The sequence below is a fragment of the Strongyloides ratti genome, assembly GCF_001040885.1.
Source record: "Strongyloides ratti genome assembly S_ratti_ED321, chromosome : 2".
In the NCBI taxonomy this organism is placed as follows: Eukaryota; Metazoa; Nematoda; class Chromadorea; order Rhabditida; family Strongyloididae; genus Strongyloides; species Strongyloides ratti.
In genome coordinates, this window is record NC_037308.1 from 6,371,894 (window position 1) to 6,386,390 (window position 14,497).

At 20.7% G+C, this 14,497-nt stretch overlaps 3 protein-coding genes across 3 annotated transcripts; all 3 read left to right on the top strand.

Annotated features, from left to right (window-relative positions):
* Window positions 1-8,513: 8,513 nt before the first annotated feature.
* On the top strand, window positions 8,514-10,718 carry SRAE_2000202800 (Methylmalonyl-CoA mutase, mitochondrial; the record flags this gene model as incomplete). Its single annotated transcript, XM_024653049.1, has 1 exon — window positions 8,514-10,718. The coding sequence occupies one exon, from the start codon at window positions 8,514-8,516 to the stop codon at window positions 10,716-10,718; it is 2,205 nt and encodes a 734-aa protein (XP_024506564.1).
* A 1,117-nt stretch (window positions 10,719-11,835) lies between these two features.
* Window positions 11,836-13,173, top strand: SRAE_2000202900 (Tyrosyl-DNA phosphodiesterase 1; the record flags this gene model as incomplete). Its single annotated transcript, XM_024653050.1, has 1 exon — window positions 11,836-13,173. One exon carries the CDS (start codon window positions 11,836-11,838, stop codon window positions 13,171-13,173), a length of 1,338 nt encoding a protein of 445 aa, XP_024506565.1.
* A 445-nt stretch (window positions 13,174-13,618) lies between these two features.
* SRAE_2000203000 (Immunoglobulin subtype 2 domain and Immunoglobulin subtype domain and Immunoglobulin-like domain and Immunoglobulin I-set domain and Immunoglobulin-like fold domain-containing protein) lies at window positions 13,619-14,467 on the top strand (the record flags this gene model as incomplete). The annotated part of the gene is made up of 2 exons (XM_024653051.1): window positions 13,619-14,370; window positions 14,446-14,467. 2 exons carry the CDS (start codon window positions 13,619-13,621, stop codon window positions 14,465-14,467), a joined length of 774 nt encoding a protein of 257 aa, XP_024506566.1.
* Between the last annotated feature and the right edge of the window lie 30 nt (window positions 14,468-14,497).

The following is a 14,497-nucleotide window of genomic DNA, read 5'->3' on the forward strand; positions in this document are numbered from 1 at the left end:
GGTAATATATTATCTTTTAACACCTATTTTTCTTTGTAAATAAGCTTATTATAACTACTTTATAGGAAGTTTTAACATTAAGTAAAAATTTCAATGATACTTTATTAATTTTTGAAGTTTAAGTAATAGTAAAAATTACTTATTTCTTATATAAAATTTAAAAAAAGAAAAATTTAGAAAATAGTTTTGGAGAGAGTTTTTCAGAAGTAAATTTTTATTTACCAAAATAGATTAAAATCTTAATGAACATAATTTATATAATAAGATAAGAGTCAGATGAAGAGAAGTGATGGACAGTTAAAAATAATAAAAGTAGAGGTATCTCCTACTACAATACCCCTTAATTTGAAGAAAAAGTTACATTGTATTTTTGACAAGATGTGCCAGATACATATTAATATGATTGATAGATTATGAAATCAAACTTAGATATACCTTTGGGTGGTAATTGATAACAATCGATGAAGTGATATTTTTGATAATATTAATAAGTGTGAATGAAATAAGATACAACATTCTTTAAATTAACATTACAAAATGTTATTGAAATAGGAACATTTCCGTTAACATGTTAAGAAAAAAAAAAAGATATTATCATGTTTTTGTCAATTTATTCATGTATATTAATCAAAAAAAAAAGAAGTTCTTTTTATGTAAAAATAATAAAGTAAGAGTAAAAAAGGTACATATGTATCATTTTAGGTGGGTGTAATGACTTTTGTTGGGTAAAATAATTCATCAATATAGATTGTTATCTTAAGAAGCATACAGAAGTCAAAATTTCTTCTTTTTTTTTGATTAAAATATTTGATTATTCTGTTGTTCTTCAATAAAATCATTAAATAAAGCATTTGATCAATGTATCTAATTTAATTGTACATTAAATTAAAAAGTAAAATATATATATATAATAATGATTGAATAAGATTTTAAACTGTAAATTAAATAATATAATAGGTTTAAAATATCCATTGTAAAAGTATTATAAATTGTTAAAACATACTCCTCTTAAATTATTTTTAATTAATTATATATAATGATAATTAAGGAAATTTTAAAGACAACTGCTAGTAAAATATATATATGGTTTATTTAAAAATCTTTTTTATTTTTAATACTAATATAATAAAAGAAATACATAAAGAATAAATCAAAAAGATATACCAGTTGTATTTTTATAGTTAAATGAAACAGTTATTCATTTACAGAATATATATATATATATATATTTATCTTTTTAACAAGGAGTACTTTAAAATAAAATATGCTTTTTTTTTTTTTTAATTTTTATTCTCTTACAAAATACCTCCTTGTATATTTAAAAAAAAAGTATATATTTAAATGAGTTATCCCACCAAATAAAAGAAAGATAAATAAAAGTGTTTCTAAAAGTTTATGAAACAATGTTTAAAAAAATGAGTAAGAAGGCTGAAGGTTTTTCAATTATTTTTATGATGTATCATGTACATATATATTAGAAGAGTATAATTTTATGATCATTATTAATAAAAAAAAGAATTAGTAATGTTAAAGGTTTTTATATGATTATGGATATAATGATGATAAACTTTATAAATAATTTATTATGCATGAGATAACTTGAAAATAAGTACATATTTAATAAATAAAAAAATAAAATTTAATGTTTTTATATTCTTGTCCTTTTTTTTTTATTATCATTCTTATACATTAAAAGTAGTTTTATGTATTTTAGAAATAAAATAAAAAATAAATAAATATAAAATGATAAGATTAAAAGAAAACAATTTTATTTTTAATGTTTATATAAAATAATTTTATAATATTAAAAAAGAGTAATAATTTTATATAAATTTTAAGATCAAGAGTCAAATTAATTTTTAAACTTCTTAACTAGTTTCTTTAACTAGTCAAAAATCATAAACTTATCACTCATCTTTAAGTACTAATATAGACATAAAGCAAATTATGAGTAATCTTTTTTATATAAAAGAAAATCCTTCTCAAAACAAAGTGATAAAAATTTAACAATTCTTTTTGTTATCTTTTCACTCCTTTATTATATTCAATGAAAAATTTAAGAAAAAGTAAAGAAAATATTAGAAGGAGGAAAAAAAAAAATAAAAGATAAGATGTGGCAGGAAAGTTTAGAAAATATTTAACCTTCTGGTAAGTATTATGCTTAATCACCAAAAATGTTCCTATAATAGAATATAATCAAGTAATTTTTCATACTATAATTTGTATTATTTATAAGAGAGACTTAAAAGTAAAATTTAAGTAATTGTAAAACTGTTAAGGGATACTTAAATAAGTTGTTACTATCAAAAGATAAATCTTACTTTATTATAAATAAGACAACCAATAAATAAATTAACAAAATAATATTTAAAAAAATAATAAAAGTTTAAAAATAAATAATAATATAAATATTTATATATATAGTAAAATTAATTTATAGTTGTTTTTTTTTAAAACTATTACTTTTATATTTAGATAATTTATATGATAATATAAAAGAATATTATTTATAAATTTCCTAATAAAGATTCTATCATAATTTATCACATACTATTTAGTCATCATATCTTACGTAATAAGAATATTATAGTATAAATGTATTAAAAAAATATATATATATACCTTCATTCTAATGATATAGATATACTTTTTATGTGAAATTTTGAATGATTTATAATAACATGTAAACATTTAATTATCAAATATTAAAAAGGGTAGGATAATACTTTATGATTATTATTAGTCCTATTATTGTTCTTGAAATTAAATTATATTAATAAGTATTATTGTTATAACGGACACCCCTATCCATAACTATCTTCTGGTAAATAATTCTAGATAATAATAACAATAATCATATATATATATTGAAGAAATATAAAAGAGACTTGAGGTCATATATTAAAATGTTTATATACCATTTTTAGATTAGCAATCATTGATATTATCGTTAATATTCATAGCAATAGTGATATAATTAAATATATATACTCAAGGTTGGAATTTAAATAAGTGAAATAATTTTTATATCATATAAATATATATAAATATATATCTACAATATTTTATATGAAGAAAAATTTTCAAAATATATATATTTTAAAAAAAAAAAAAAGATAAAAGGTGTGATAAATTATATATAATATAATAATGTTAAGGTGTCCAATAAATAATAAAAGAATAATTGTTATAAATAAATGAAATGGAAATAATTGAAAAATAATAAAAGGACAAAAATACTATTTTCAGGAAAAGATATTTTATTATTTAAAAGAAGTTGTAGGAATATAATTGTAATAAAGTAAAAATAAGAAAAAGTTTATGGTACTAAAACAGTTATTATTAGAGTTTAGGAGATTATTAAACAATGTAAGTAGTTATATAGGCATATGGATAAAATGAATATATATTTAATAACTTTCATCTCAACAGGAGCCAGAGATTGAATTAAGACGATTATTTTGAAAATGTTTTATTGGCAGATGGAGACAATATTTTTCCATACTTGTAATTATAATTCAAAATGTTGTAAATAGATGGTGTAAATTTGATTGGTTACATATGTAAAAGAAAAATATAGGCAAAATAATTATTTTAATAATAATAATAACAATATATCTAAATACTATTAAACATTTTCATAGTGTCAAAGTTATATTATTAATTGTGCCGGAATGATTGATGAAAGTATTGTCCTAAAGGTGTATACATATATATATATATATTTATCGGACAGTTTTATGCTATCTTTTTTTAACAAAGAATAATATATTGTAATTTATTTGAATCACTAAATTTTACAATTTTTATTGAAATTAAATGACAAAAGAAAATTAATAATATAATAATTTTAATAAATTAAACATGAAAAATGTTCAAAAAAAAAAGAATAATATATTAAGAGTTTTATATTTATAAATGTTATTAATAAAAAAAATATTAATCAAAAGAATTTTGTAAAAGAATTTAAATTAAAGATAAATGATAATTGTGAGAAAATATATAACGGAAAATATATGATAAGTAATAACTTTTTAATTACAAAATAACTGAAGCATAAAAATTAATTTAGAAGTTTTCGGCAATTTATATTTAAAAAAGAATAATAGTGAACCTTGAAAAAATAGAAATAATAATAGAATGAAATATTGACAAATATAATTTGGTTGTCTTAATCAAAATATATTTATATATATATCTTATTATTTTAAATTTCTATAAAAATATTTAACAATAAAAGGCATATTAATATAGTTTTAGAATATTTAGAAAATATCAATCATTTAAAGATATATATATATACTTATTATAATTATTAATAAGAATAAATATAAAGTTTTTAATATAAATAATAAGTAAGTATAAAATTAATTTGTATGTTTATACTAAGAGAGGAAATGATTTGTTTAACAAAGTGTTCCTAACAATATTAAGTTATCATATTTATGTTATAACATAATAATAAAAAGATATTGTCATTTGTTTATGTATATAGAAAATTTATGTGATAAATAATGTTTCTTGTCAAAACTTTGACTATATATATTATTATTTCATGTGATAATGGCAAAATTATTAAGAATAACTTTAGTAAAATTATATTAACTAATATATATATATATATAAATAAGTTAGAAGACTGTAATAATAATTTTATACTTATACAATCATCAATCTGATAAAAAGAGTGTTTAGGGAATTTAAGAAAAATTTAGAAAATAGATATGTACTTTGGTATTATATAATAAAAAGCATGAAAAAGAATAATGATTAGGTAATGATATAATATATATATATGTATACAGTATAATGTTGGAGGTTATTTTGATAAAACTATATAAATATATCTATAATTACAAGAAATATTTTAAATGTAAAATAAAGTGAAATTTAAAGCTCAAGTTGGTAATAAATAAGGAACAGTCATGGTAATTGTTTAACTAAACAACATTTATTATCTTAAACATTTTAACTATATCTTATATAACATTTTGTAAATGTATATTTAAATAAAATTTACTAAATATTATATTAATTTAAAAGAAAATTTTATTAATTTTTTTTTTTTTTAAATCATTCAACATATTATTATTATTATAATAAAAGTTTGATGTACAAACAATTAAATAAACTAATAAATCTATTTTTCTTAAAAAGGTTATTGACCATGAGAATACAAGAAAAAAAAAAAATAATATAAATATTCATGATGAATATTACTATTGATTTGATATAAATTATTAAATAGAACCCTCATAAAAATAATATAATTTGATGATAGTAATAAATTATATCAAATGTTCTTCATATCTCTTTAAAATAACCGTTTCTTTTTAGAAGAATAGATAAATAAATGAGAAAGGAAATGGTACCATGATACTATAATTCTGACGGTATTGGCAAAGCTACAGATGTATTGGAAAATTTAAGAATATCATATATAAACATTTCCTAAATACACAAAAATTAGTTAAGATTTCCGGTAATTATTAATTTAAGTATAAATACAAATAAAGTATACATAAATTTTACTTAATTATTTAGAATTAACTCAAATTTATGTTAAAAATTTGTCTCATATTATCATTTTTAGAAGTAATGTTATATTATTATGATCAATGTAAAAATATTTTTTTTAAAAGTAAAAAAAAAAGTTTTCATTCTTAAAATCATACTTTATTTTTTTATATAAAGGTTGCCTTTATTCATTAACAATTTATGGCATCACAAGTACTAAAACATGTTTACCAAAAAGATTATAATCTATTAATAGCGGCTATATGAATGCTAATGAGATATAAGGGATAAACAAATATCATAAATGTTTAATAGAAGAAATATAGTAGCAAAATTTTATCATATACTAATCACGAATTATATAGAATATTTAAAATAAAGAATATAAAATGTTAGGAGTAGTAAAAATTTATAGTTAAAAATAAAAATCACCTCATTTAATATTTATAATATATATTTATAGTATATATTTTTTAACTTGAGATTTTATTAATAACTATTGATAATCTTTACATTTTTAATTAATAATAATAATAATTTTATTAACTAAAATCTTTTCATCTGATCATCAAATATATTACTACTTTTAAGTTTAAGAAAAGAAATTTTTTTATCTTTTACTTCTAATATATTATATTTATAATTGATGAAATCATTAATATTTCTTCTTGTTTACCAAAATGATTACAATAACATTAATAATAATGATGTTCATGAAATATGGATTTATAATTTTGAGAAAATATAATGGGAGAATAAATTAAAAATATTATATTATTAATACTATGTTTTGAAGTACATATATTATTTATTTTAAATTCATACAAAATATATGTTTTTACTAATTTAAAATATTCCTCTTTTATTTACCAATCACTAATAAAATATTTTTGAAAAAAAAAAAGAAAAATTGTAAAAATTTTTAATTTGAATGTTAATATAAATCTGGTAAAAAAAAAAAGTAAAAGAAAAAAAAATTAAATGATTGATTTAAAATTATAATATTTAAACAATAATACTTTAAAAAAAAATTTTACTAAGATGTTAATTATTCAACAAAAATACATGTCTATTATGTGAATCTTTGTCATAAATTATTTTATAAAAACAAAAAACACCACCAAGTTGTTGAAATGTTTTATAGAAGTAAAAAGTTATAATTTTAAAGATAAAAATAATTTAATTTACTCCTCGTTACTTAGGAATTGACATTGATAATAAGATTAAAATAAAAATTTTTGCCTTCCATCATAGATTACTATAATTAAAACAATAGGACAAAATTTTTAGATGTAAATAAATTATTGATATTAAAACTTTTGTTTAATTAAAAATGTCTTCTTATTTCTAGTCATGTTTTTTTTACATTTACTTAATTTAAATATAATTAAAATAAGTATTCTATTTGAGTATTTCATTAAAAAAAAGGTGCATTTCAATGTTTTTTTTACTATGAAAATAATTGACTTACATATTCCTTAAAGATAATAAGATAAAACTTTTATGTTTTTAGAATTTATTAACTTTATAATTAAAAAAGTATATTGTTTCTTAATTTTAACAATATTATAATTTTTTTTAAATAAAAATGTTATTATGTTAATTTTCTAAAATTATTCACATTTTTGAATGTTTCCTGAAATAGAAAAATATATAACAATTAGTTTTTTGTTTTCTACAAAAAAAAGAAGGAAATTAAATTTACATTTTTTTCAATAGATTTTTAAAAATATCCTACATCAACAATTCAAAATCAATTACCGTTATAATGACATAATTTTATTAAAAAAAATGTTCTATTTTTTATACCAAAAAAAAAAGTTTTTATTTACAATAATTTTAACCAATAAATTGTACTATCAATTATTTAAAATCTTTTATTTATACATTACTTTTTTTTGACTTATTTTTACTATTTTACTAGTTCTATTCATAAAAACATTTTTTTTATTAATTATTTGTTTTACAGACATACAATGATAAAGTTATTTTTTTCTATTTGGATAGTCAGTTTGTGAATTGTATTCAAGTGTTCTAAATTAAATATGAATTAAAAGAAAATTATAATAAAATTGTTAATTTGTTTTTTGGTATATATATATTTTTTTAAAATTAAAAGAAATAATAAATATGATAAGATATCATTTTAAAATAAGGCATTAAAAAAGATATAATTTTTAAAGATTTTAAATAATAAAAATGTTAAAAATAAATGTCAATATTTTTTATTATATTTTACTTTGATCTTTATGACCAAATGTAAGAAAATTTGTTCCACAATGTTTATAAAGTTTATATGTTTAAAGAAAAAAAAAAAAGACAATGAAATTTGATTAATTACTGACAAAGAAGAATACCTGTTTTAAAATTAACTTTCTTAAGAGAGATATTATTACCTTTCACTTATTTAATATTATGCCTATCTTTTTAATCATCGATTTTTTAATTTTGTTTAAATATTTTTTTTTATGATTCAAATTTAATTATATTATTTTCTTAGATAATTAAATTATTCTAAATTATCTTCAAGGTTACCATATACAAATATTTTTTTTAACTTGTAATTTATATATTGTTATATTTGGATAATGTTTAAATATGGTCATTCAATAAATTTACTGTGATTATTTTTTAATAAAATTTTTAAAGATAGTAATTGAATGATAAAAAGAAAATTATGGAATATGTATTTATTGTGTAATATGATTATAAATAGTATAAAAAAATAAAATTTTAATTTTTAAAATTAAAATAAATATTTTTTTTTTAAAATATACTTAACACCACAAAAATTATTCCTTAATTTTTATTCTTCAAAATGAAACATCCCTCCAATTTTTTTATCAATCATTCTAAGAAAAATATTAAGAATGATAATATATATATATTTTGTACTAAATATTTTCTTTATTATTTGCACGTATTCATTTTTTTTACCATTATCAATATTAAAATTATTTTGATATGTTGTTATTTTTCAGCTATTCATCTTTTCAATGCTTCGATTTAATAAATATTTTCATACTAAAACTACTTTTAATTTTTCAAGAACATGTTCAACCACTGTACCATTACATCCAGAATGGACTGAAATGGCTAGAAAACAATTAAAAGGAAAAGATCCTGAATCATTAGTATGGCATACTAGTGAAGGTATCAATATTAAACCATTATATACACTTCAAGATCGTCAAAATGATTTTAAAAATAATAATGTTGAGTTACCGGGACAATTTCCTTATACAAGAGGACCATATCCTACTATGTATACACAAAGACCATGGACTATTAGACAATATGCAGGATTTTCAACTGTAGAAGAATCTAATAAATTTTATAAAGAAAATATTAAGGCAGGTCAACAAGGAGTTTCAGTAGCTTTTGATTTACCAACTCATAGAGGATATGATTCTGATAATCCACGTGTTTTTGGTGATGTTGGTATGGCTGGTGTAGCAGTAGATTCAGTTGAAGATATGAAAGCTCTTTTTGATGGAATTCCTCTTGATAAAATATCTGTTTCTATGACTATGAATGGTGCTGTTATTCCAGTTTTAGCTATGTATATTGTTGCAGCTGAAGAAAGTGGAGTAGAACAAAAATTATTAGCAGGAACAATTCAAAATGATATATTAAAAGAATTTATGGTTAGAAATACATATATATATCCACCAGAACCATCAATGAGAATTATTGCAGATATATTTGCTTATACTGCTAAACATATGCCTAAATTTAATTCTATTTCTATTTCTGGATATCATATACAAGAAGCTGGTGCTGATGCAGCTTTAGAATTAGCCTTTACTATTGCTGATGGTTTACAATATTGTCAAACTGGTTTAGATGCTGGATTAAATATTGATCAATTTGCCCCAAGACTCTCTTTCTTCTGGGGTATATCAATGAATTTTTATATGGAAATTGCCAAAATGAGAGCTGCTAGAAAATTATGGGCACATTTAGTCAAAGAAAGATTTAATCCAAAAAATCCACGTTCTACTATGTTAAGAACACATTCACAAACTTCTGGATGGTCTTTAACTGCTCAAGATCCATATAATAATATTATTAGAACAACAATTGAAGCTATGGCTTCAATATTTGGAGGTACACAATCACTTCATACAAATGCTTTTGATGAAGCTGTATGCCTACCAACAAGACATTCTGCTCGTATTGCCAGAAATACACAAATTATTTTACAAGAAGAAACTGGAATTTGTAAAGTAGCAGATCCATGGGGTGGTTCATATATGATGGAAAGTTTAACTGAAGAATTATACAATAAGGCGTATAATATTATTAAAGAAATTGATGAGATGGGAGGTATGGCTAAAGCTGTCTCAAGTGGAATGCCAAAATTACGTATTGAAGAAGCAGCTGCTAAAAAACAAGCTAAAATAGATAAAGGTGATGAAGTTATTGTTGGTGTTAATAAATATAAACTTGAAAAAGAAGATCCAATTGAAGTTCTTCATATTGATAATAAAAAAGTTAGAGAACAACAATGTGCTAAACTTAAACATATAAGAGAAACTAGAGATAAAAAAAGAGCTGAAGCTGCTATTCAAAAAATAAAAGATTGCTGTAAAAATGGTGAAAATCTTATGGAAGCTGCTGTTGAAGCAGCTCGTGCAAGAGTAACAGTTGGAGAGATGAGTGATGCTATGGAAAGTGTTTTTTCACGTTATGCTGCAACAACTAAAATGATTTCTGGAGCATATATTAGTAGTTATGGTGAGTCAAACGAAGTAGAATCTGTAATAAAAAGAGTATCAAAGTTTGCTGAGAAAGAGGGACGCCAACCAAGAATAATGGTTGCTAAACTTGGTCAAGATGGTCATGATAGAGGAGCAAAAATTGTAGCTACAGGTTTTGCTGATCTTGGTTTTGATGTTGATGTTGGACCACTTTTCCAAACTCCAAAAGAGGCAGCCCAACAAGCTGTAGATGCTGATGTTCATATTATTGGAGCAAGTAGTTTAGCTGCTGGTCATTTAACATTGGTTCCACAATTAGTAGGAGAATTAAAAAAATTAGGTCGTGAGGATATTATGGTAATAACAGGAGGTGTTATTCCTGTTCAAGATTATGATGCCTTATACAAATCTGGTGTTGCTTGTGTCTTTGGACCTGGAACAAGACTACCTGACTGTGCAAATGAAATTTTGGACAAATTAGAAGCAAAAGCTGTATAACGTTATTTAATATCCATAAATATTTTTATTATAAAAAATTAATAAAAATAATCTTTTATTTAATTTTATGAAAATAAAATTTTTCAAAATACTTTTTTTTTTTAAATTATTTTATTTATTAAAAAAAACATTGCCATGGAAAAATGTACATATAGGTTTTCATTCAATATAAAATTTAATACCATAATTCATGAAAATTTTTAAAAATATTTGTTATAATATTTTAAAAATTGTTATTCATTAAGTATTTCATTTTAAGTTAATGATTATATTTCTTTTAAACTATAAAACAAATTTAAAATTCCATTTTCTTTTTTACTATTCATTATTTTTCTAGGTTTTGACCACTTTAGTTAATTTTATACTAAATTGAGTTAACATCTAGTAAAACTGTCGCCTATATAAATGAACTCTCTATAGACTATATATTAGTTACGTGATAAATATATATATATAGTTTAAATGATCTCATAGTTAAATATTATATAATAATATTTTTTTTAATATAAATAATAAATAATAATATATTAATTACAAAGAATTTTAAAATAACTAAGTATTAAAAAGAATTTAATTATTTTTTATATTTAGCTAAGTATATTATTTCAAAGATATTAAAACCACAATGAAAATATTATCAACTAAAATTAAAAATGTTAATGGAAAAAAAATTTCATTTACGTACAACAATCCATCTTAAAATAATAAATTAATTTTAATGAAAAAATATAAAGTTTAACAATGATGTAAAGTCAATTTTGATAATAAATTTTAACACCTTCATAAAATACCTACAATTATTTCTAAAAAAAGAAACCATTCAAAACATATTAAAAAATTACTAAGGCGAATTAAGACACATATTTCCAAAATTTAAATGTTAGGTTGAGTGGTAATTTTTAAATATTATAGTAACATTTATTTTTAACTACTATTGTATTTTCATATGTTTGTTTAATTTAAGGGGAACATTTTGAAACTTTTGTCATTCTTTTTCAAATGTCAAATTATTATAAAAATATTTTTTAAAAAATGACGTTATTATTTATGAAATTCAAATCTTTTTATATAAAAAAATATTTTTAGATTATTTTAATTATTTGGACATTGCATAAATATGGATGACAGTCCACCAGAAAAGAGGTTCAAACAAAATTGTCAACAAAATGAGTCTCCAATTTCAGATGGAGTTTATTTGAATAAAATTCCAGATATACATAATGATAAAAAAATAAATAGTATTCATTTAAAAGACATAATAAATAATGTCCACCCCCAAAAATCTGTATTTTTTACTTTTTATGTTCGTGAATCATTTTTTGATGAAATTTATGGAAACTATAAAATTGGTTTAAATAATATAACTCTTATCATTGGTGTCGGTAGGGATATTATAAAAACAGTTAAAGAACAAAAATATGAAAATGACAACATTAAAAGAAGATATGTTCCTATGGAGCCATATGCTTCACATCATACTAAATTGTCATTATTTTTTGAAAATGATGGTAAACCACATGTTGTTGTTGGGACTGCAAATTTAAATTCAGATGAATGGGATAATATTACACAGGCACTTTATTATGCTAAGGGTCAGGAAAAGTTACAAGATTATGAATATGAAAAAGATTTTTTTCTTACTGATATTGTACATTATTTAGAATCAGGATATAAAAATCAAATATTTTATGATGAAGATATTATACCATTGATAAATGATTTAAAAAAATGGAGTTTTATTCATATTAAAGATCGTATAATTTTCTCTATTTGTGGTATGAAAATACCAAAAGTTATGAATAGTTTTGGTATGAATAAAATAAGACTATTGTTAGAAGAATGTAAAGATAAATTAAGGCAAATTAGTTATTTTGTTGTTCAATGTAGTAGTATTGGGTTTATAGGACCATCAGAAAAAAAGTGGCTTGTAGATGGTTTCCTTAAAAATTTAACTAATGGACAACTAAATAGTCTTGATAAATTGAAAATAATTTATCCATCTTTAGATGATGTAAGAAACTCAATAAATGGATATGAAAGTGGTTATTTGTTCCCATATACCAAACGAAATAAAGAAAAGCAGGGAAAATATATTAATCCTTGTTTACATAGATGGAAGTCAGAAACTTTAAATAGAACCCGTTATTTACCACATATCAAAACATATACTGCATTTGATCATAGTGATAAACCTATTTATCAATTTATTGGAAGTCATAATCTTTCAAAAGCTGCTTGGGGAGAAATGGATGCTTATGGGACATTTGTCATGAAAAATTATGAAGTTGGATTTTTTACATTTGATGAAAAATCAATGATAATTCCATACGATCTTCCACTTGTTAAATATCAATCTGATCAACAAATTTGGACTATAAATGAATCTCATATGGAACTTGATTGTAATGGATATGTATATGATATAAATAATGAGATATTATATAATACTTATTAAATTTATTATCCGTTTAAGAATTTGCAAAGCATTAAATATGAATATTTTGTTATATCATTAATAATTGTCATTTTCTTTAACATTTCATCTTCATTATTTATAAATAAAATAATTGTTTCTTAATAATAATAATAATACGTTTTTATTCATCTGATTAAAATTTATTTTACATTAATAAAAATGATTATCGTTGTTGAAGCTTAATTGTACATATTATTGCTGAAAATAATTATGAAATCTTTTATCTATATACAGAGTATGTTGGTCCCCATGTATGTATGTACCAGAGTATAATAGAGGCACACATATATATGATATATAAAATGTCTTATCCACTTCTTTTATATATTTTGACTTTTAAATACTAGGATAAGTTATGTTTAAAGTATATATATATTTATGAATATTCAAAATTATTAGATTTTTATTCTAGATTTATTAAAATATGTTAGCAGTAATATTCTTTGTTTTAATAACTTACTCGACTACTAATATTCATTCAATAATTACAACATCTAAACCCCAAGAAATCAAATATAGAAAAAAAGCTATAGATAACAGTTTAGGAGAACCACTAACTATATGGTGTAGTGTTTCACATCCATCAACAATTATATCTGCATACTTTGTAAAAGCAAATGATAAAAAAGGGATTTCAAAAGTTGATGGTCGTCTTATATCATCTCAAAATACATCATATACATTTCATAAACCAACAGTTAATGATGCTGCACAATGGAAATGCTTATTAAAAACAAGTACTGGAGAAGAAGGGGCATATTTAGAAATATATTCTCGTCCTGTGCTTTTAAATACTAATGATTCTAAAGTCCAATATGTTTATGAGGGTAAAGACTTACCATTAAATTGTATAGTAAAAGGACATCCAAAACCCGTAACCAAATGGACGAGAAAAGAAATTCCTATTCCATACCGTAATAAAGAATATAATATCACTGGTAGTAGCTTAACATTAAAAAATGTACACCAAGATAAAGGTGGTATCTATATATGTACAGCGATAAATAAATTTAGAGTTAATGGAAGTGAACATGTATACAAGACAATAATGGAGCATGAAATAAAAGTTAAGTCAGAGCTTGGTTGGATTTTGCCTTTAATTATCATAATAGTAACATTAATAGTATTGGTTACTGTTATAGGAGTATGTGAATGGAGAAAAAGAAATATTCAATTGTATGTTTATTTTTAATTTATAACTTTATAAACTAATTTTTTACAATAATTTTTAATTTATCAATATTTTTATAGGAATTCTCAGGAGTATGAATAATAAAAAAATAATCAATTTTATTATAAAATG